Raw genomic sequence first — 22,572 nt, 5'->3', positions numbered from 1 at the left:
ATTTGCTCGCTTTCCTGTCGGCCTTCTTGGTCCCTACCCCTAATTTCCCCGTTTTCCGCAATGCTAATTAATTATAATTACGGTCTAATAAGGAAAAGGTTACTAGAGGTGACGCGGCTCCTGCACCTGCGCATGCGCCAATGCTGGGCAATCCTGGTGTTTGCGGCAGTTCCTGCTGTTACCTGGAGAAGACCACAGATTTGGCTGTTGGCTCCAATCACGATTACTAACTTCTCCCCTCTCTCCTCCCTTGCTCATATTTGACTACCTACTCTTAACAGCAGGATACATATATTAAAAAACAAACAACAAAAACGTATGAAATAGCTTGTATATAAAATAGGGTATATAGACTAGGAAATGCCCAGGGGAGGGGGAGGCACACATCGGTAAACAAACAATTCAGTACAATTTGGTGCACGGAGCGCGGGGGGTGGGGGGGCAGGAGAGGGTTGACAGCGAGGCTAATAATGTCCAAGGATCAAGGGCCCATTTGTATGGGTACTTTCAAGGCCTTGGGAAGGGCCCTGACAATATGTTCCCATGGTCGTGCACTTTTGTAAAATTTGCGAAAGATAATTCTTTCTCTTTAAAAGGGCTCTTTAAATTGTACAAGGTTCAGGCCTCAAAAACCTTGCATCCGCCCTTGCCTTGACATCCACTCTGACAGAGATAAAAAGAGAAAAACAGCTGTGGAATCGCTTTAAATCCTGGAACTCACTGCGACACCCCTAACAACCCTATCAATTTCTTCTGTAAAAACTGTGTCTTGTAGAAAGATCTGGTGAGCTCCCCGAGGTCACTGGCTCCAGGTCGGCCCGGGGTCCGACTCCTCCTCGCACCGGAGGCCTCGGGTGCGGAACCGGAGGGCCTCCCAGCGCTCGGAGGAGGGTGAGAGGCCAGGATCCTCCAGTTGCAGAGCTGGAAGCGGAGCCCAAGGCCGCTGAGGTATCTTTTCCGTCCGAGCCACCGTCGCGGTACTTCCCGGACCGTGGCTTCTGCGCATGTTCGGGAGTGGGGGTAGGGTTCCCACTCGGGGAAGGAAGACGGAGAACAGGTTATGTGGGAGCCGGCGGGGGCATTTGTCGGGGACACCCGAGCGGGGGCCGGAAGTGGAGCAGCTGAGAGTCGCGCCGTACGAGCTCCGGCTAGACCGTGGCGACGGCAGCGGCCCCTCTGCTGGGGAAGGACGATGAGGAGCGACGGAGGCGGCGCGGGGGGACGCTGCTGCGCGGCGCCCGGTTTCGTGCCCGCGGCCGACTGCGCAGCCTGCCAGCAAGTCTGAGTAAGTGCGGCCCGGAGACGCCGAGTCCCGTGGAGCCCGAGCGCCGGTTCCGCGCCTTCGAGGAGGGTCGCGGGCAGCCGCCGGCTCCTCACGGTGGGCACGAAGCCCTGGCGGGAGGTCGGGAAGAGGCCGCGGGGCCCCAGCGGCTTCCTGGGGAGGCGTGCGGGGGCCGCGCGCCGGGGCTGTGCGGGACCCGGCCCCGGGCGCTGTGCCTGCCTGGGCAGCAGCCGGTGTCGGTCGCCCTGACCCTGCTTTTCCGTCGCCTCGCTGGCAGGGAAAACAAACAGAAACCACATACCTGTTTGGAAACTAAAATGCGGTTATTACCAATGGCTTGTCTGGTATCATTTTGTTTCTGGAACCTGAAACGCTTTTAATGTTATATGCCTGTTGTATTTCCAATAATGTGTAGAAACCTGTGATCCTTAAAATTGAGCCCTCCTCACCCCACCCTCCCACACAGAGATGAAAAGTAAAATAGAAAAACCTTACCTACTAAGATTAGAGGGATGAAGTGGTCTGATTTAGTCACCTCTAGTAACAGGTTTAGGTCTGCGAATACCATGGCAGGAAGTTCTGGGGTTTTTAAGAAACATCAAGAGAGCACCGCATACCATTGAAGTCAGTTTGCTATAGATTTTCGTCAACGTTTATTTTATGTAAAATTCATTATTTGTATTATTGCCCAAGTTATCATAACTAAAAATAAGTCTCATTTAACAGCTGTTTTACTTGTATTTGCTATGTAACAGTAATTGAGTAGAAAGAGACAAGGGTATATTGGCTTTAATTTTTATTGTTTGATTTTCATTGATCCTCTCCTGGGTGTTTTTTTTTTTTTGCCGTTTATTAATATTTGTGTGCAGGATAGGTTAATCACATATCTTTGACTAAAATATTAAATTTTATTCTACATAGGAATTCCTGATTGTCCATTTAGTGCTAGTGTAATGATTATCCTACCTAAGACATCAACTGCTCAATTCAGTAATTGTTAATCGAGACTTTTTATGTGCCTACTATAGCCTAAGGCTATATACTGAAAATACAGAGTTGAGTAGGATGAAGTAAGTCACTGTCATCAAGGAACTCACAAGCTATGTAAGCAGGTTAATTACCCTGTGATAGTAAGTGCCACCGCATAAGTTTGCACAAATTACAGAATATGGAATGGTTGGCAGAAGGGAGTAGGGAACCAGGGAAAGATTTCTGGAAGATCTACCTGAGCTTGGTTTTGACAGAAATGTAGGCATTGCCTTATTCGGTCGCTTCTAGTGAATCATATCCATTATTTATTTAATCCAAGACTAGTTGGACTTTGGTTGTACTTATGTTCACTTACTCTGCTCTAGTAGGTAAAATTTTGTCTCATAGAAGTAGCTGCATTTATTAACATTATTACATTTGATCTCAACAGTATTTCAATTAAGTCTTTCATCCTCCTTTCACATGTGAATAAATATATATTTAGAGAGGCTAAGTGAGTTGGAAAAAGCTACCTAGCTATTAACAGACCATTCCCCAAAACAGTCTCCTTTCCACTGTACCACACACACCACCTTCCATTGGTAGTTAATTTGGAATGATGAAAGCAAGGCTGCTTCTGGACCTACAGGTAGCTCTCAGCACACTGGCTGCTGTCTTCTTAGGCACGTCGAGGGCCATCTGAATATAGGAGTTTACTAACCAAGTTGTCCTAAGCCAACAATATTACTTAGTGATAGGTATAGGAAACTGTTAAATCAAACATTTTTCTATGATCTTCCCTCTCTTGTTACTTATCGCAGAGGAATCTATTTCTGTTTCTCTGTTTTCATTAATTTAGAATCTATTTAATTATTACTCAAGGCTTCTGAAATCTTTTTAATTCTTGTTTTGTTGCCTCAGGAAAATCTAAAGCCCATAAATACCCTTACTTGAGTAGACCTAAAAAAGGCTCTAGTTCTTGTAATTCTTCTAATTAAGATTTTTTTCCTCAAATGACAGACTTCATAATACATTATTTTATGTTGCTGTTTCACATGATCTTAACTCCTTTAACAACAGTACATTCTGCTGAAATCCCTTGAAAAAGTGTATTTCCAGGACATGAGCTACGTGCATTTATGAGCTAGCCTGAAAATCTAGCTACTTCTGTGACATTGGTTTTATACAAGAAAATAAATTCTTAGTTTTATCCATCTGGTTTATAGGTAAAGTTTTAGAAAATTGCCCGTTCATAAGTTGGAAACTTGGTGAACTTCATTATCAGTCTAAATTCTGACATCACTAGTCACATTTTTAGGCTTGTGGATTTTTTTTTAAACCATTTCGGATATTTATAATCTCAGAACAAATTGTGATTGGCTTCCATAATGACAGTAATCTCTGTCAAAGTTGACTCTATTTGCCAAATCTTTCAGGCTTCAAGAAGGGGAAAGCACAAAAATGCTACTAAGTTGCTGTCTAGTATAATTTTTGAGGTACTTGCTCATGTGGATTTAAATCCCAGTTTAAAATGCTCTCTGAACTATTCAGTTATTATTCAACGTCTCCATAGGCAGTTACTGTTGATTTGTCCCAGAGGACTATTAATACTCACTTTTTCATTATTGATGGCATGTGGGTAACCATCAGGGAAATGGATAATTCATTCTGTGGTGTCTCCAACACATTGATAGCCGCTATTTGTGTTTCCATTTCAGCTGTGCAGCTGGCATGGTTTCTTAACTTCCCAGTGCTTAGCAGAAAAGGAGATATATTGATGTAAGAATATTGAATCTTGAGTTCTATATTACTTGAAATGTGATTGGAAGCTGTGAATTGCTCCAGAGTAATTAATAAGCACCCTGGGGTCCTCATTTTCTCCTGTGATGTGGTTGTCAGCAATGACACATGAACTTGCTTTCTACTTACAGTCTTCACTCAAACCTACACATTGTTCTGCCCGTATAGGTATTTTCTTTTAATGTATGAGCAGTTTTTATTTTTAAACAAGCTGTTTCTAAGATTATCAATTTATGACAAACTTAAGGACCTTTAAAAAAAATAATAGTATATTTATGATTTAGGACTTTTTAATTGTATTTAAAATTGTTTAGCCTTTTACCAAATTGTTTTGGGGAAATGCATATTCAATTCACCTATAGGTAAAAACATTTTTTGTAGTTTTCAAAGACCGTTTGCTATTGACTGAATCAGTAAATCAAATGTACAATGCAATGTAAACTTTTGTAATTAAAAAAAAAATCAGAATTTAATTTGTGGGGCACTTCAGACTTTTATTCAAATGTAGTTTTATCTGTGCTAAAATGTTATCTGTGATAGAATAACAGTTTGTGTAGTTTATTCTCCTAGTTATTAGGGCAGTAAAAATGTATCCACTCCCATAGTTTGAGTTTTAATTTTTGATATATTCAAGTTGTTATTCTTTATTTTTAAGTTTTGGATTAAATATTGCTGGGTAAAGAACCTTAAATATATTTATAATATGATGTACAAAGGATTTAAATAAATGTAATGCAGCTTTCTTTTTTTTTTTTTTTTTTTTTTTTTTGAGACAGAGTCTCACTCTGTTGCCCAGGCTAGAGTGAGTGCCGTGGCGTCAGCTTAGCTCACAGCAACCTCAGACTCCTGGGCTTAAGCGATCCTACTGCCTCAGCCTCCCGAGTAGCTGGGACTACAGGCATGCGCCACCATGCCCGGCTAATTTTTTCTATATATATTTTTAGCTGTCCATATAATTTCTTTCTATTTTTAGTAGAGGTGGGGTCTCGCTCTTGCTCAGGCTGGTCTCGAACTCCTGAGCTCAAACGATCCGCCCACCTCGGCCTCCCAGAGTGCTAGGATTACAGGCGTGAGCCACCGCGCCCGGCCAATGCAGCTTTCTTAATTTGAAGGAAACAAGTCTCTGGGGAGAAATGCAGTAATGTTATATAGTTAGTATAGAACAGTAGTTCTCAAACTTTTTGGTCTCAGACCCCTTTGTTGTTTGTTTGTTTGTTTGTTTGTTTTAGACACATGGTCTTGCTCTGTCTTTCAGGCTGGAGTACAGTGGTACTGTCATAGGTCACTGGCTCATTGCAGCTTCCCACTCCTGGGCTCAACTGATCCTCCCGCCTTAGCCTCCCACATAGCAGAAACTACAGGCAGAAGCCGCTGCACCAGGCTCTCTTTACATTTAAAAAAATTATTGAGGTCCTGAAAGAGTTTTTGTATAGATAGGTTATACAGATGTTTGTTATGTTAGAAATTAAAACTGGGAACTTATAAAATAATTCATTTTAAAGTAATAGTAATAAGTGCATTACATATTAACATAAATTTTTGTGTGAAATAACCACAGTTACAGAAAAAAGTATGGCATTGGTTTCGTAAATATTTCGTAAATATCTTTAATGTATGCTTAATAGAAGATATGCAGTTACCATATATTTTTGCATTCAGGCTCTTTAGTGAAACATGAAGAAAATCAGGCTAATACACATTTGTAGTTGTAAAGGGAGGAGTATTACAGTAATAGTCTCCTCAAAGAATTGTGGATATTCCATGATATTACTCCAGCACTCAACAGTGGTCATTCCTTACAGGTCTGTTTACTTCATGCCATCTGAAACCTGTATCAAAGAAGTTTTTTCTCTGTTATATTAAGATCTGTTGTTTTATCTTATAATGGATTTTTTTACTCATGTCTAATTTTGTGGCATCATTCATTGGTCATTTGGAATATATTGGTTTATTGAGTTGTGCACATTCTTCCAAATGGTGACTCATTTACTAGACTATCAAAAAATCACACATGTTAATATTACTACCAACACAATGACATACGAAAAGTCTCTTATTGTTGGGGAGCTATTGGCAACTTCATTCATTTTCTAGAAAATGTCTGCCAAACACTATAGTTTGTCTATTGTTCTTTTAAATAAAAATGTCACCTAAAGAAAGCAGCTAGTTCAGCTCACAATTAATTGTGTTTCAATATACAGCACAAGTGTTTTATGTGTACTTCCCATTTGTCACACCCTTGTCACACATGTTAAAAAAATGTGTATTCGTTGTTTGAAATATAATAATTTTTACTGCTTCTTTGATGACAGTCTTAAATAAAACTGGCTTTTCCCCCTCTTTTATTGTGAGTTCATGGTGATAAAGAATACGGTGACCTCAACACATGGTGCCACTGCCTTGATTCTTGCAAAGGTGTCAGTAGTTTTGACCATCATTGCTTGTGCATCGTTAGTGCAAATGTCAAATGGTGAAAATATAAATAATGTCTTAGTATTATTATGAGTATAATATTGATCTCATGGACTCCATTAGAGCGTCTTGGGTACCCCCAGGAGTCTGTGACAACCTTTTGAGAACCACTGGCATAGGTAAGATATCAGAATCTTTCTGATATCTTTCTATGGGTCCTTAAAGTTCATCCAGTTTAACTGCTCTGATTTCTTCTACACTATCCTTACAAGTATTCATTTGGATTATGCTGAATACTTCCAGTTCCTGTGAAAAATTTTGTTACATGCATAAAAATAAGTGGCATAGACAGCTGTTTGATGGCAAGTAAGAGATTCTTAACCCTGGAGTTGTGCTTCGTCCTGTTTTTTAAAAATTTGTGTACGTTTCCACTAGGTTTCTGTAAGTAATCAAGCTTGATGAAATCCAGAGATTACTAAAATTATGTTGTAAAGGACACATAGTTAAGGTTTTAATGTTCTTTGGCTATATTTGATTTTTCTTTGTCTCTATAATTAAATGAACTTATGTTAGACATGTCCAGTTATTTATGTCCATATGTGTCTTCTGAGTAGCTCATGAGTTGCTTGAGGGCTACTGAGTAGATCATGAGCTACTTGAGAGCAAGGGTTATGGTACATTTATCATTTGAAAATTGTCTACAGTGCCTAAGCACTGTGATTCACATAGCAGGTGTCTACCCATATTATTTGTGGCATTGTCTTTAATCTTGAAATAATATAGTAGGATGCATCAGAATGTGGTGACCATCTCTTTGGGAAGAGGCTGGGAAAGCAACTATGGGACTGCTTCAGTGGTCCACACTGGGTTTGATAACCCCCTGGGGGTCTACAGTGGTATTCTGAGGACTGATATCATTGGGGGTGGGTGTAACTTTGATGTTGATCTCTTCTAAAGCAGTAGTTTATAAAATAGTTATTTAAATTAGTTTTCCTTAAAAATGAACTATTTGTGATTTTCCAAGTACATAAATGAGGGAGCACATGAGATGATTAGTAGAGATCAGATGAGCGTGGCCATCACTCACTCAGTTGAGTTATTCAGCTAATATTGTTAGGAACAAGGTGATCTGAGACCTTTACAGATTTAAATTTTTTTTTAATTTTTAGTCTTAAATTGTTTATTCTTTACCTATAATGGGCTTAAATTTAGAGACAGGAAGCATACAGAACACTAAAGGTGATTATAACAAGTTAGGACTATGAAATTCTCAAGATGATTATTACCATATCTGTTAAGTTATATCATATGATCAGAGTTCTTATACAGCATATCAGGATGTTGCTGATACTTGAAAACCATTCTTTTAAAAGGAAAACAATCATAATCTTATTTGTCTATATAGTACATTATAATAAAGATTAGTGGTGCTTTCAATAGATTATCTCTTGAGACGTGCTCACTGATATCAATGTGACACCTCAAACCACTTCATTTAGAAAGAAAGCACAAAAATTATTTCTAAGGTCAGTGTTTTTCATTTAAATATTAATACAAGACCAGTTTATGTTATAATAAGGTACATGTTTTTTATACTATAATACATAATTAATGACTATTTTTGATACTGCAACACATAATTAAGTTCTAGTCTACATACTAATATTGGGCTTCAAAGACCCATGCTTTTTAAAAAATGTATTTGTTTACACACTGTGTTTCTTTGTTCGTAATTAATATAAAGCGTGTAAAATGTTAGGTGGGGAGGAGGATGAGTGTAGTTTTGGATAAGTTTGAGATGTCATTGAAGCATCAGGTATTTGAGGACCAGGTAAATTGAGATTGTATTAATAGATGAAGAATAGACTTGTAGATAGGGAATAATTCATACACAGGTGTGATAGTTGGAGTCATGAAATGGAATGAAATCACTGAGGGAAAGAACGTAGTAATTTAAAAGACAGTGGATGAGACCTTGGAAAATACCTACTCTTGGGGGGATAGGGCAGAGAGAAACAGAAATTTTGAGTATTATACTGTAAGCTAGAAGAGGAATTCAATGGTGAATGTCACTTGGGGGTGGTGGAGTATTGCAGTGTGTGTAGAAAGATCCACTGGATTTATTTATAAGTGAGGGTATTTTTTAATGAAAGATCATTATGAGAACTCACTCATCAAATTCTCAGAAAGTGGTTAAGGAGTTACTGGAGGTGGTTAAAGCCACAGATTGATGGGTTTTAGAGATGTTTGACCTGTGAGATCAGATCTGGTAGTATGGCAAAGGCAGAATTGAGAAATGGGGATGTCACGTATTAATTTAAGATGTAGGCATAAGGTTAAAAATATGCAGTAATGATGTAAAAGAAGAATGGAAGATGAAAGGTTATTGGTTGACTATGTTTTTATTCCACACAGAATAGGTCTTATGTTCTCTCTCACTAAGCAACCCTTCTAATTAGTATAAACTTTAACTATTGAGTATATTAAACTCATCATTTCTCCGGATTCTTTATGGTGCTAAGATGTTGTGAGCAAATGCATTTTACATGCAGAAGAACCTGACAAATAATCAATCCATCTCTTCTGATGACACATTTCATAAATGTCTTGCCTCATAGTACGTACTTAATTGCCTCTCTCATTCTGCGTGACCAGCAGCTCTGGTCTGTCGCTCAGCTGGGCATTCCTACAAGACCCAATACCCATACCATGAACCACTGTCTCTCTGCTTTGTTGAAAAAAAAGATGGAAAACCCAGCATGTCAGTGTCAGGTATATTGTTGCCTGGTGATGATAGCTCAGGTCTAGTGGAAAGATGACAGACAGGTGGGAGTGAGCACCACCCTGGCTTAGCTGCTTCATGCTCCATGGGACACAGTGTCTCTTCTAACAGCACATGGGCATAGCATCCAGGACTCAGCAAAGGGCAAGCCAATTACAAGTCATGTCCCAGTCAGAGAAGCCCCTATTTATGCTTCCCACTGGGCATAAATAGCCCTGCTTACTGTCCAGACCGTCAGTCTAAATGTAGCTCACCAATAGAAGTCATTTTTACTACAAACAATGTTGTTTAGAAACAGCTAATATCCCATCTTTATCAGGTTTCCAGGGAAACAGTACTAGAAGGTTAAGAAGAGGTCATTTTTTTATACAGAGAAGGAGAAAGTTTTTGTTAACTCTTTACTCACCCTAATTTTTTGACAAAATAAATAGAAAACTCGCATAATGCTGGCTGTAGGACCTGTGCAGTCGACTTTATTGGAGGCAGTCTTCATTTTCATTCACTATCATAATACCTGGGTCTATATGAAGTTGTTTTTACATCTCAGCAGATGGCTCATAGTGATTGTGTTTTGCTGATAGTTTCAGCAAATTTAGTAAATAAAAAATCCTTCCCAATATTGTTCACTTGTCCCAGTTCGTTTAAGAGCATCTTTAAGGTGGAGATAATGATACAGGGAACATTGATTATTGGCAAGTTAGGTTAAGTAAAAATAAGGCAGTCTGTGAGTGGAATTCTCATTCAAAACCACCAATATATCAGATTATATTAAAGAGAAGAGACACACGCCCCAGAACAGTTTTTATTAAGCTGTTCTTAAAATTGATGTTGATTTGATATTACTAGAAATGAATTGATTTTTATTCTGACTTCCTTAGTGTAACAATCCATTGTAAGATTATGTTTGCAAACATAGTGACTTCTCAGGGATGTTTTCTGAAAAACTGCAAGTTTATTTCTTATTATTCCTAACCAGTAATAGACCCAAACAAATATAACAGTTTTTCTCATGTCCAATTTTAAACATATGTGCCTACCACTCAGAATACTTTTGTGTTCTTAGAAATGTAATAATTCTGATATGTTACTAGATTATTTAAAAAACATTTTTAGTCTTGAGTGTATGTAAAGTGCTGTAGTATTCATTAGACATACTGTAGTGAAAAAAAGAAACACAGTTCCTAGCCTTATAGATTTAAATTCAGTATTGTTTGCTGAAATTAGAAATTAGAGGCTACTAAAACAAAAAGAACTTTTCAGAGTTCAGTAGTTGAAAATCTTAATTATATAAATTTATACAGATGTCAATATAAGGTTCAAATTTAAAAATATGCTTTATTCATGTATTTGGAACTTTGTATTTTATCTGGTATTATAATATTTTTTTTAAATAAGAACTAATTTGAGCAGAACACAGTTAAGAAAGTCATAGTAAAGCCAGAAATACTAGTCACTAAGCAAATAAAGTTAACATATATATAGCATTTATAAATGCTTTTATTATTAATTTTACTTGATATGACTGACCAACCCTATATGTAATAAGTATTTTTAAAATTCTCATTCTACTGAAAAGGAAATCCAGACTGGAATCATAGATGATAAATACAAGTTATTCGGGAAGTATGTGATACAGCAAACATTTTAAGGGTGATGGAATTTTAAAGTGTTCTTTCCTATTCACCAAATAAATGATGTTTGAATAATTCGTCTTTGATACGTCTGTCATAAATGATTGGCTTATCTATGAAAAAACAGTTAAATTTTGATATTTTTCACTAAGTATCTGAAGTACTATGTTAATTACCAAACATTGCAGTGCTCTGATATGTATTAATATATATACACACATTTATACTAGATCCTAACCCTTGTTAATCCTAATTATTACACAAAAAGTAAAATTATTTTATTTCGATATATAAAGTTAATGCCAGTGTTTTTTCAAATTTCTCCAGAACAGTTTCTGGGCAAAAACTAAAATCAATCATGTATCACATGTACTTTAAAAAAATAAAGTTAGCTAAACATCAGATGAGAAATTTAAGTGACCAGATACGTAGTTGGGACTTAACCTTACTACAAAGGAGGAGCATAAATTAGCCCTGCCTAATTTAAGCTGTTGACAAATAACCATGGTAAATTATAAAACAATGAAATAATTCAATATAATAGGCTTAGTGTTTGGTTTCTATACTGTAACTTCTTTTAATGTAATTTTTAGCCAGTTTTAACACCTACAGGTTCAGGTATTGCTTATATTGTGGTGTTTAAGTTCAGATTTTTATTTTACCTTCCGTGTGTTGCTTCTCTCTGGATTGCTTGTAGTGCTCAGTAATAAAACTTGCTACCACTGGGTGGCAGTGTTGATTTCTGGGAAACCAAAACAAATGCTATGTTGGCTCATGTTCAAAAAATTCATTTGAATAAGAATTCAAGTAAAGTCTGTGTTTAGTGAAATAATAGTGAAAATCAAATTTATTAAATCATCCAACTTACTGTCTTTATAACCAATCAAATTTAACTTGAATTTATGATGTCTTTTTGATATTTAAATCTAATTTGATATATACTGAAATGCCACATATTTTAGCTGATTATGTGGAATACAGTTTTTTTAAATCAGTCATTAGCATTTATTTGTTAACATTAAGGATAACTTCTTTATAGTAATTTGGTAAGTAAAAGGATATTTAGCATTTAAAATAATTTGGTAAATAAGCGTAAGTAGTTGAATAGTGCGTAAGAACGCTTGTGACATATCTCAGTTCTTTTGCTTTTTTTTTTTTTTTAAAGAGACAAGGTCTCTCTCTGTCATCAGGCTGGAGTGCAGTGGCACCATCATAGCTCTCTGTAGCCTCAAATTCCTGGGCTCAAGCAGTCCTTCTGCTTTAGCTTCCTGAGTAGTTAGGACTACCAGCTTGGCTAATTTTTTGTAGAGATGGATTTTGCTATCTTGCCCAGGCTGGTCTCATACACCTGGCCTGAAGTGATCCTCCTACCTTGACATCCTTTTGACTTTTTAAGGCAAAGTGTATACAGGCCCTTTTTGCCTTTTTAAGACATGTATAAACTTTTTGATAACAGAAAAAAATTGTCTTTTGGTAGTTTTTCTTCATTTTCTTTTTATTAGTTATATTTTTCAGTAATCTTCTAAAAATTTCTCTCTAGGAAGTCGTTTTGTTGTCATTTATCTCTGCTTCTCAGAGAATTTCTGTGCATTTGTTTCACACTTATTCCCCAAGTAGTTATTGCCATATTAGTACCTCTTAGCAATCTGTGTTGACTCCATGATATGAAACTGCAATAAGGGTGATATAAAAGAGCATATCTCATGACACTAGAAATCTGAAATTTATATTTAATCAGATGTGAAAGACAAATCATTAAACTTTTTCTTAAAAATAACACAATAACAGAATCGAGTGGTTAATTTAAATAAGTTATTTAAGTTTAGCTGTGAAAATCTCCAGGTAGAGGGGAAGATTTTCATTATTATTTCTTACCCTAGTTTGTTTAGTTATAATTTTTTTCTATAGTATAAGAAAGAAAGTTGACAGTAAGTTATATTAGATTGTTCTTGTTGGGTTAGAATTGTTAACTACTTCTTTAATAAAATTTGCCCTAGACATATATAGCTTAACAGTAAATGTAGCATGGGGTCTGGAATCAGGCTTGCTTGCCTCCTGGCTCTTCTCCCCTGGGAGCTGGAGTGATGGCCAGTACACTTACGCCCTTGAGCCTCTGTTTCCTCATTAAAAACCTGGGAATATAGCATCAACTTATTTTTCTCTCACATCAGTGAGAACACATGAATGAAGGTGCTTGGCAGTAAATAAGCACTTTTTAAAAGAAGAATATGTGATAAGTATTTGTGTTTCATAAATACGGCAGTGGAGAAATATAGTAGAAAGGAGACTATTGAGAATGGAAAGTACAAGGGGAGTTACAGCAACCAGTTTCGTGGATGGATTGAACCTATTACCACATTCAACATTAAATGTGGCTTAGTGTTATAGTTTATCATATCATGAATTTTACTTTTAAAATAATAGATATGTGTTGAATTAATTATTGATATTCCCTCTCTCTTTCTCTCTCTCTAGGGTACTTACAGAGAGCTACAATGGAAAAGTCCTGGATGTTGTGGACCTTTGTTGAAAGATGGCTAATAGCCTTGGCTTCATGGTCTTGGGCTCTCTGCCGTATTTCTCTTTTACCTTTAATAGTGACTTTTCATCTGTATGGAGGCATTATCTTACTTTTGTTAATATTCATATCAATAGCAGGTATTCTATATAAATTCCAGGATGTATTGCTTTATTTTCCAGAACAACCATCCTCTTCACGCCTTTATGTTCCCATGCCCACTGGTATTCCACATGAAAACATTTTCATCAGAACCAAAGATGGAGTACGTCTGAATCTTATTTTGATACGGTACACTGGAGACAATTCACCCTATTCCCCAACTATAATTTATTTTCATGGGAATGCAGGCAACATAGGTCACAGGTTACCAAATGCATTGCTTATGTTGGTTAACCTCAAAGTTAATCTGTTGCTGGTTGATTATCGAGGATATGGAAAAAGTGAAGGAGAAGCAAGTGAAGAAGGACTCTACCTAGATTCTGAAGCTGTGTTAGACTATGTGATGACTAGACCTGACCTTGATAAAACAAAAATTTTTCTTTTTGGCCGTTCCTTGGGAGGAGCAGTGGCTATTCATTTGGCTTCTGAAAATTCACATAGGATTTCAGCCATTATGGTGGAGAACACATTTTTAAGCATACCGCATATGGCCAGCACTTTATTTTCATTCTTTCCAATGCGTTACCTTCCTTTATGGTGCTACAAAAATAAATTTTTGTCCTACAGAAAAATTTCTCAATGCAGAATGCCTTCTCTTTTCATCTCTGGACTCTCTGACCAATTAATTCCACCAGTAATGATGAAGCAACTTTATGAACTCTCCCCATCTCGGACTAAGAGATTAGCCATTTTTCCAGATGGGACTCACAACGATACATGGCAGTGCCAAGGCTATTTCACTGCACTTGAACAGTTCATCAAAGAAGTAATAAAGAGTCATTCTCCTGAAGAAATGGCAAAAACTTCATCTAATGTAACGATAATATAATGTTTCCCTTTTTGATTAATGCATTCTATTTTAATTTGTGCAGAATGATAAAGAATGTTTCTTTTAGAAGTGTGTTGTGTCTGTACTTGTCTGAAGAGTGACATTAAACTTTGAAAGGACTTCCGTGGTCCTTTATGATGATCCGAATAGTTTTTTACATTTGAAGAACTAATTCTTGGAATTATTTCATACATTTTCATCATAACTTTCAATGTGGTTATGTATTCATATCTTTAGTTTAATTTTTTCAATATAATAGAGATTATTCAAAAGTTTCTTGTTGCAAAAGTGGTATAATCTATGTTATGCAGATTAATAGTTGGGTGTGGAGGGAGATATGTAAACAAGAAACCTTTGGGTATTATTTCTTAAGTAAATATTGGGACAATCATGGTAAGCAAACTTAGTTCTGTAATTGCATTTTTCAACTTACAGTTAAAATGAAATGCATGATGGTATTTTATTCCTTGAATTATGCAATGCAACATTTTAAATGTAAATAGCACTGGTCATATACTGTTGTATATGATTACCTGGGTTATATCTATTTTTATGTAAACTCTTATTTTGCTTTTGGCAAGAAGTGAAATTGAGGCCTATGTACAGGTTGCCATCAAATTTTGCTCTGGTGAATGCTGAGATCCAGCTTTTTCTTACAAATAAATGGGATCCTGTTTCCAATATAAATGTACCAAGTTTTTGTTAGGTACAGTCTAGATCATGGCATCTAGAAATAGAAATTTAAGATTTTATTGCAGCTTTGATGTGCATATTGGAACTTTTTAACATTTGTAATTTTGGTGGCAAAGAGAATTTTAGCTTCTGTCAGTTTTGTAAGTCTACAGCTGAACCACTAATAACAGTCATAGTGAAGATTAGAACCGCTTAAGAATTAAATTAGGAAGTCTTATCATTACATGTTGTACATACTATTTTACAAAAATTCTTACATTTGATTTTTGAGTCCCATCTAGTTATATCTAACCCACCAAAGGCAAGATACTACTTACTGGACTTTTTGACAATAAAAATTACAAAACCAAAAAAAAAAAAAAAAAACCTATGGTCTCGGTTTTAATGTTCCAGTTGTTGTGACATAGAACTCCTACATCAAAAGACAGTTTTAGGAAGTCTTATTTATTTAAAAATTTTACATGTAAGAATGTGGGAATGAAGGGATTCTGGAGCTTTTTAACACAGAACCTGTTAACCACATTTAACAATTAAATGGCCGTAGGTGGGAAGTAGTATTTAGAAATATAAGAGTAAGAAAAATCTTACTTAGAAACAAAAGGCCCCATTGAAACCTGCAGGATTTACCTTAAAAATATAAGCTATGAGGCATAATTATGCCAAGTTGTTTCAAACAATCCTCAAAAATTAGATGTAATTTAGCTTTGTATATTATTGTCAGCTTTAACATACAATATTTTGAATATTTTAGCTATCTTTATTGGATTTCTGCAAGCAACTAGCAAAGAGAAATAATGAGTCAATAATCTTGACCTTAATTTAAAACTCTTTCCATGGAGATAGGGCTAGAAATACTTTTGCCAAATAGCATTCTTATCATTCACTTTATGCCAGTATTTAGAAAAAATAAATTACAGCAAGTATGATTTCTAAAGAATAATGTTTTTCTATAAATTATTAATTGTAAAAAGTCTTGCTTTCTAAAATGAGTTGGTAGCGCATATCATGGAAGGTGTATTTTGTATGTGTAAATTCACCACAATTAAAGGCTACTTTTCATCTTGTCAGCCCGTTGCTATGTAGAATGACTATTCTAAATATTAATGTATTAAAAAGAAAATATCAAAAATGTATATTTAGACATGAGATTACATGGCATACCTTATATTGTATCATTCTTTAAAGTTTACAAAGTACCTTATTTTTTCATGTAAATTAGTCTACGCTATGGAGGAATTTATCAACTTTAGTTGTAAATATGCAGATGAAGTACAAAAGCTCTTTCTTCATCGGTATTTTGCTTTTATGCTGCCTTTTTTTTTTTTTTAAATACTCCAGGTTTATAAACAATTTTTTTTCTTTTAAGCCAGGACTTCAAAAGCTGTAGAGTATTTGTGTACCATCTCCTACCTTCACTCTCTTCTTAGGGTTAAGGAGCCTTTCTTTCTGCAGCAAAGGGCAGAGGCTCTGTCCAGGGTTGTAGTACATATTTCTTTACTAGCTTTTGTATTAGAGACTATTTCCTTTAATGGGAAGGGGGTGGAAAACGAACTCTTATTATCAGGGGTCCATGAAGCCCTTGGCATCATTTTTTAAAACATCTCTGAATTTGTGGCCAAAGCTCTTGGCCTTAGTAAAACGTGACTTCAAGAGTCACTTCATTTTGAACTCATTGCTTGTGGGAATGGAAGTCAATGTATGCATCTTGTTTATTAATTTTTGGTTCATTTATATAATAGCAGCTATAGGAGTTTATAAATGAATTTTATTAAGTTGTTAAGCTACTATAAATTTGGAAATCCTAGAATGATCTTAAATATGGCCAGATACAATTCATTTAGAATAAAATCCAAATTCCATTATCTTAAAGGGGCTTACTGGGGAGTAGAAGGGAACTGATAAATTATAAAAAGGATCCTAAAAAGAATACTGCAAAATAAGAGAAGAAATAATTTGTGGCAGGTAAAAGAATTCTAACAGGAAAGAAACAACTAGAAAGGAAAATGTGACTCAGTTCTTAAATTTAGAAATAGGTATAATTAACTGATGAGATTGGTGAAAAGGAAACTTAGTACAAAATAAAACATTTGAAGGGCAAAGCATTTCTAACAACTGGGGCACCTGACATTGCAACTACCCTACATTTTTGACTGTAAAATTGATGTTTTCATAAAAGTGGCGTTCTGAATTTTGTTACAGGGCAGCTTAAATTTATGATGAACTACAGACACTTGATTTACACAAATTGCAGCTTTGGTAATATGTCACTGGAGTAATATTGTAATACTTACTGAGAATTCATGCCGTCTAATGCTTACATATTCCGTTCTTATGTTTGTAAGATTCAGCTTGGGGAGAATAGGTTTGGGGAAATTAAAGAATGAAGGCCATATTCAATTTTATATAAATTATCTTGCAATCTCAGACAGCTTAAGACTAGTTTATATTGTGGAGACCCTTCCCTCCTGAGGATAGGGGTAATAAGGTAAACTTTTAAAAAGGATGTCACAGAAGTCACTTTTTTATTTAGGTGTCATGATTGAGATACTGATATCTCCCATTGATCTTTCCATTCTCCCTTTTTCCTATTATGTTTGAAAATTATATTTTTAAAAACTGTGAAAGGAAAAATTTGTCATAAATGACCGTTTTCGATTATCCACTTAAACTTGTGTACGTGTGTATTACTCAGGTAAAGATGGAAATGACAGAGCACAGACATCTATTTTTTAAATTCATAGGGTAGAAAATGAAATGCACTTCTGTTTATTATTACCATATATGCACATCATCTTAGCTTATCAGAAATAATATATTCATTTGTATGGTGAAATAAATGCAGTCATCCTAATACTAGTCAACACATTTTTGCCAAATGGCACAAATATACCTCCATTTATATTTTGTATCTTTAAAATGTAGTTTAAAAGTAGGACTATGTATGAGACACTTTTTTACTAAAAGTGCCATATATATGTAACAGGTGAGTGTGTGTTTAACATAATTTATAACAATTTCTGTCAGTACAGCATATACAGAAAATCTAAGTTGTTTTCAACATATTCAAGTATGTTCCGGATAAAATAAGTTAATCCAGTTTCATAATGTAAATCATATTTTTGTTATTTGCCATATTTTATTTGAAGCAGTAATAAAATTTTATAACTCAAATTTGAATGTTATAGTACATTGTGTGCTAACTATGGCAAGCAAACATTTACATTTGGTTTTTTACAATAAATTTCTTTTAAAATATACTTTCTATTTTTCTGTACTGACATATGCAATAAATTGGTACATTAAAAGTTTGATTAATGTCTTAAGATAGTTTGTATTCAGTCTTTTTTTAAAAAAATATTTTCATTAATCTAAATTTTATGGTAGGACATTAAAGTTTCCTTAATGGTTAAATAAAATTCCTGAATTTTCTCTGAAATTAATGAATTTTATTTTAGTAGTGGTGTGGATAAAAAATACAAGTTAGGGTTATGTTTACTTCCCCAATAGTATTATCCTCCTACATACATTTAATTTAGGCTAATATTAAAACTTTTTTATATATGAACCTCTGGTGAATGACTAGGCCCCAATGCATTTCTTTAGTTAAATGAGTATAAGAATGAATACATTTTAACTATTTATGTCGCCTTCAGATTTCATGAAGTACTTTTTCAAAAAGTTCTGTCATCTTTTTTTCTCGTTTGTATTTTAGTTAATGGTTTCGGATGATTAAATCAGCTTGTAGGGGTCTATAGTTCACTTTGCCTAACAAGAAACTTGCATGCTTGGATAGTGTCAGAATGAGTTGGATAACAGGAAGTGTGTGATGAACCTTAAATGATCCCCTGAAAGTGGAGATGAAAAATTCACTTATTGGAGCCCAAACTCCCATGGGTAGATTTGATGACAAGTAGGACATCTTACGTACTTCCCTGAAAGATCTCCTGCCTGAATCCCAGGGTGTAGTAGTTTTTAGATCATTATTGGTTATTCTTAAAAGATAAATTTTTTCACATTCCCATTTCACTCTCCAGCACTCCCTTTATATTCTGTTACTTCCTAAAAAGCATGAACAGTTAGATCTAGCTAGAGAACATAGTTCTATCTTAGTAAGGGAAAGAGGAGGAGAAGAAATTTTTTTGACTGTCTCTGAGTATAAAGCCCAGGTGTTGAATGTGTTAATGTCATTGAGTCCTTGCAACAAACTTTGAGAATTGTAGTCCCTTTTTATAAGAAACAGGTTCACAGTGGTTCAGTAACATGTTCACGGTTACCCAGAATGCAACCAAGATTTAAATCCAGGTCTCCAATTCTAAATTTAGGACAACTATACATTTGCTCATTTACTCAGTGAAACAATTTGAAAATTTTTTAGTTGTGTTGTAATGGATTTGAAATGTTGAATTAGAATTACAAGTGGACGAGTTCTTCAGGACTCCCAAAAAATTGGTTTTGAATTGAACATTAGAAGTATTATACCATAAACTCCATTTTCTTCAAAGTAGTTAAATGTAGGTTCCTGCAGGAAAATCTAGAAGTTAATCTCATAAACCTTATCCAAAAAATCTTGGAGTCATCTTTATAAAGTGATTCCTGATACTTCTTAAATTGATCTTGCTGTTTCTTTTTCCAGTAAGATTTATTTTCCCAACCTTTCCACTGCTACCTTGAATTTACTTTATAATAGTTAACATTTTTATTGAGTGCTTGTTATGTTCAAAGTGTTCTGATTCCTTTTTTGTCATATATATTTTTTTTTATGTTTTTAAATAGAGACAGGGTCTCACTCTTGCTCAAGCTGGTCTCGAACTCCTGAGCTCAAACGGTCTGTCCGCCTCGGCCTCCCAGAGTGCTAGGATTACAGGCATGAGCCACTGGGCCTGGTCTGTCATATATTCTTAACTAAATAGTCTAGGAACTTGTTTCACTTCCCACTCTTTGATCATTGCCCTTGTTCTAACATGTCAAAAACTCTATGCCATTCACTATCCAAGGGTTTTCAATGGCTGCATTTCTCAATGGGTCAAAGTAAGACTTCTCGGTCTGTAGGGTCCTTCACAAACTAAACTAAACCTTGTTGTAAAAGGTATCTGTTCTTTCCCTTTCATGACTCAAACTCATTCCTCTCTAACCTCATACCTGTTGCATTAACCTCTAAATCCAATACACCCCAGCACCACCATCTCTCTAGGCCCCTGAGTCCCTGACCCAAATTCATGGTAGCTCTAGCAATAGTTTTCTCCCCTTTTGAACACCATTGTACTCAGCATTTTATATTTTGATAATTATATTCAGTTCTTAATTGCCTACTGGCTTATTTTTCTTTTGTATGTCTTACTCCTGCAACAAACCAAGATATGACAGGAATGTCACATGATTCTTTCCTATCTTTCATAGCACCTAGCACAGTGCTAACCACCTTGTAGTGCTAAATACATTTTCTATACAGAGTGTGCTCACTGACTGTACAGTTAGTCCAAACATTTCCATCTTTAAGAATAAAAAGAACCAGAATGGCCATTAGTGTAATACTTTATATTTCTTAAGGGTTTAGACCTAGAATAGCAACAAACCTGGATATTAAACACACAAGCCAATGATTAAAGTAGAAACATTGGAAGTTATCCATGTAATTACATCACTCTTAAAAGGTGCAATAATTATGCCGGCCATATGGTACTTGAGGGATCCAGCTTAAGCTGAGCAGAGGAAAGAGGCAAAGGTAAAAATAAGCTCAGGAAAGAGGATCAAAGAGCACAGATTGCAGATGTGGAACAGAGATCAGTGCAGATCAACAGGCCTCGCAGTAACCAGTAGTTACTGATGGGTAAGACCAGAAAAACCAGAAAATCAGGAGAGCCCACCAGTGGATGGCAAAGAACCCCTTGCCATGGGACATCTACTCTGGGTGATAGTAACTGTCCCCGTTTCGATTTCTTCCCTTTTCTGACCCTGTTCCCATGGTTCCTTTTAAAAATTTATCACCATCATCTGTATTACTCTTAAATGAGGTGTCACAGCCACTTGAATTAATGTGACACATTGGCATTTTTCTTGGCCTTGCTTTCCAGGACATATTCCTTGAGATAAAAGTGCGTTCAAGTTTCCTCTATGCAAAGACAGCATGCATGCCTGCAAGCACGGGACAGTCTGGATTGAGAGATGGGGCAGAGGGAAGTGCAAAGTCTCTGGAGACAGCAAATGTGGACAAGTCTGTGTCCCCTCAAAATTCATATGTGATATCCTAATCCCCAACATGAAGGCATTAGGAGGTGGGGCTTTGGGGGGTAGTTAGATTATGAAGGTGGCATCCTCATGATGCTATCAGTGCCCTTATGAAAGGAAGTGAGCTACCCCCCCCCCCCCCCCCCCCCGGCCATGTGAGGCTACAAGGAGAAGCTTTGTGCAAACCAGGAAGAGCGCCCTCACTGTACACCAGATCTGCTGGCACCTTGATCTTGGACTTTCTAGCTTTCTGTCATTTAAGCGTATGTTTAAGTCTATGGTATTTGTTATAGCAATCCAAGTTCAGTAAGACAGTAAACAACTGTTTTTCCTTTGATAGAAAAAACAGAGTAGAAGCCTATATTTTTTTTTTGGCGGGGGAGGATTTAAACTCTTTCATATGCTAATTTCATCTCATGTTTGGTATATGTACATTGCATAACTTAATTATTTGTGTTTCCTTTTCTGAGGGGAGTAGCTAATCTAAAATATAAACCATTTGTGTACTAATAGCACAATTCATTTCTCTTATTAGAATAATTATTGCTTAGGGCCTTAAATTCAAGAAAACGTATATTGAATAATTCATTGCCCTTTCATTCTTATTTATGTGAATAAAATTGGAAGAGATAAAAGGCTGAGGACAAATCTACCTGAAGAATTGTTCAAAAGAAGGTCGCTTTAACAGAGTGTGTCATAATCTCCTGCAAAGAGATGGAAACAAGAAATGCAACAGAGTAAGAATACTAGAAAGTGAGAAAAATGTAGGCTTACATTATAAAGTGGCTCAGAAGGTAGCCCACTGCTGATCTTCTTCAGGATTAAACACTCCTATAGCATTTTGTTGAATTTCTCTTTGTACTTGAACCTCTGACTTCTTCCTCTAGAGACATTAGCATTCCCTCAGTCTGGTTCCACTCCCCTTCCTTATTCTCTACCCACCCCTTTAGTATGTTGTTGTTGTTGTTTTTAACAATCAAAACGTACAGAAAACTTGGAAGTACAGTAAAAGAACTTTTCTTGAATCATTTTGAAAGTAAGTTCCTAAGCTAATGCACCATCACCTGGGAATATTTCAGTGTGTATTGACTAAAAACATTCTTCTGCATGCCCACAATGCAACCATTAAAATGAAATCAACAGATAATTTACCATTGAGTTCTCAGATCCCTTTCAAGTTATGCCAATTATCCTAATAATTTTTTTTTACAGCAAAAAGATTCACTTTCAAACCACATGTGGCATTTAGTTGACAAGCCTCTTTAGTTT

At 35.9% G+C, this 22,572-nt stretch overlaps 1 protein-coding gene across 2 annotated transcripts; it reads left to right on the top strand.

Annotated features, from left to right (window-relative positions):
* Window positions 1–1,013: 1,013 nt before the first annotated feature.
* On the top strand, window positions 1,014–18,389 carry ABHD13 (abhydrolase domain containing 13). 2 transcript variants are annotated; one of them, XM_069467033.1, is made up of 2 exons: window positions 1,014–1,285; window positions 13,352–18,389. In XM_069467033.1, exon 2 carries the CDS (start codon window positions 13,372–13,374, stop codon window positions 14,383–14,385), a length of 1,014 nt encoding a protein of 337 aa, XP_069323134.1. In that variant the 5' UTR covers window positions 1,014–1,285; window positions 13,352–13,371; the 3' UTR covers window positions 14,386–18,389. The 2 variants fall into 2 exon arrangements, with proteins under 2 accessions (XP_069323134.1, XP_069323135.1); XM_069467034.1 differs by lacking the exon at window positions 1,014–1,285 and having other exon boundaries at window positions 13,426–13,487; window positions 13,577–14,596.
* The last annotated feature ends 4,183 nt before the right edge of the window (window positions 18,390–22,572 follow it).

The sequence above is a fragment of the Eulemur rufifrons genome, chromosome 4 (assembly GCF_041146395.1).
Source record: "Eulemur rufifrons isolate Redbay chromosome 4, OSU_ERuf_1, whole genome shotgun sequence".
NCBI classification, from domain to species: domain Eukaryota; kingdom Metazoa; phylum Chordata; class Mammalia; order Primates; family Lemuridae; genus Eulemur; species Eulemur rufifrons.
This window is presented reverse-complemented; position numbering and strand designations above follow the sequence as displayed.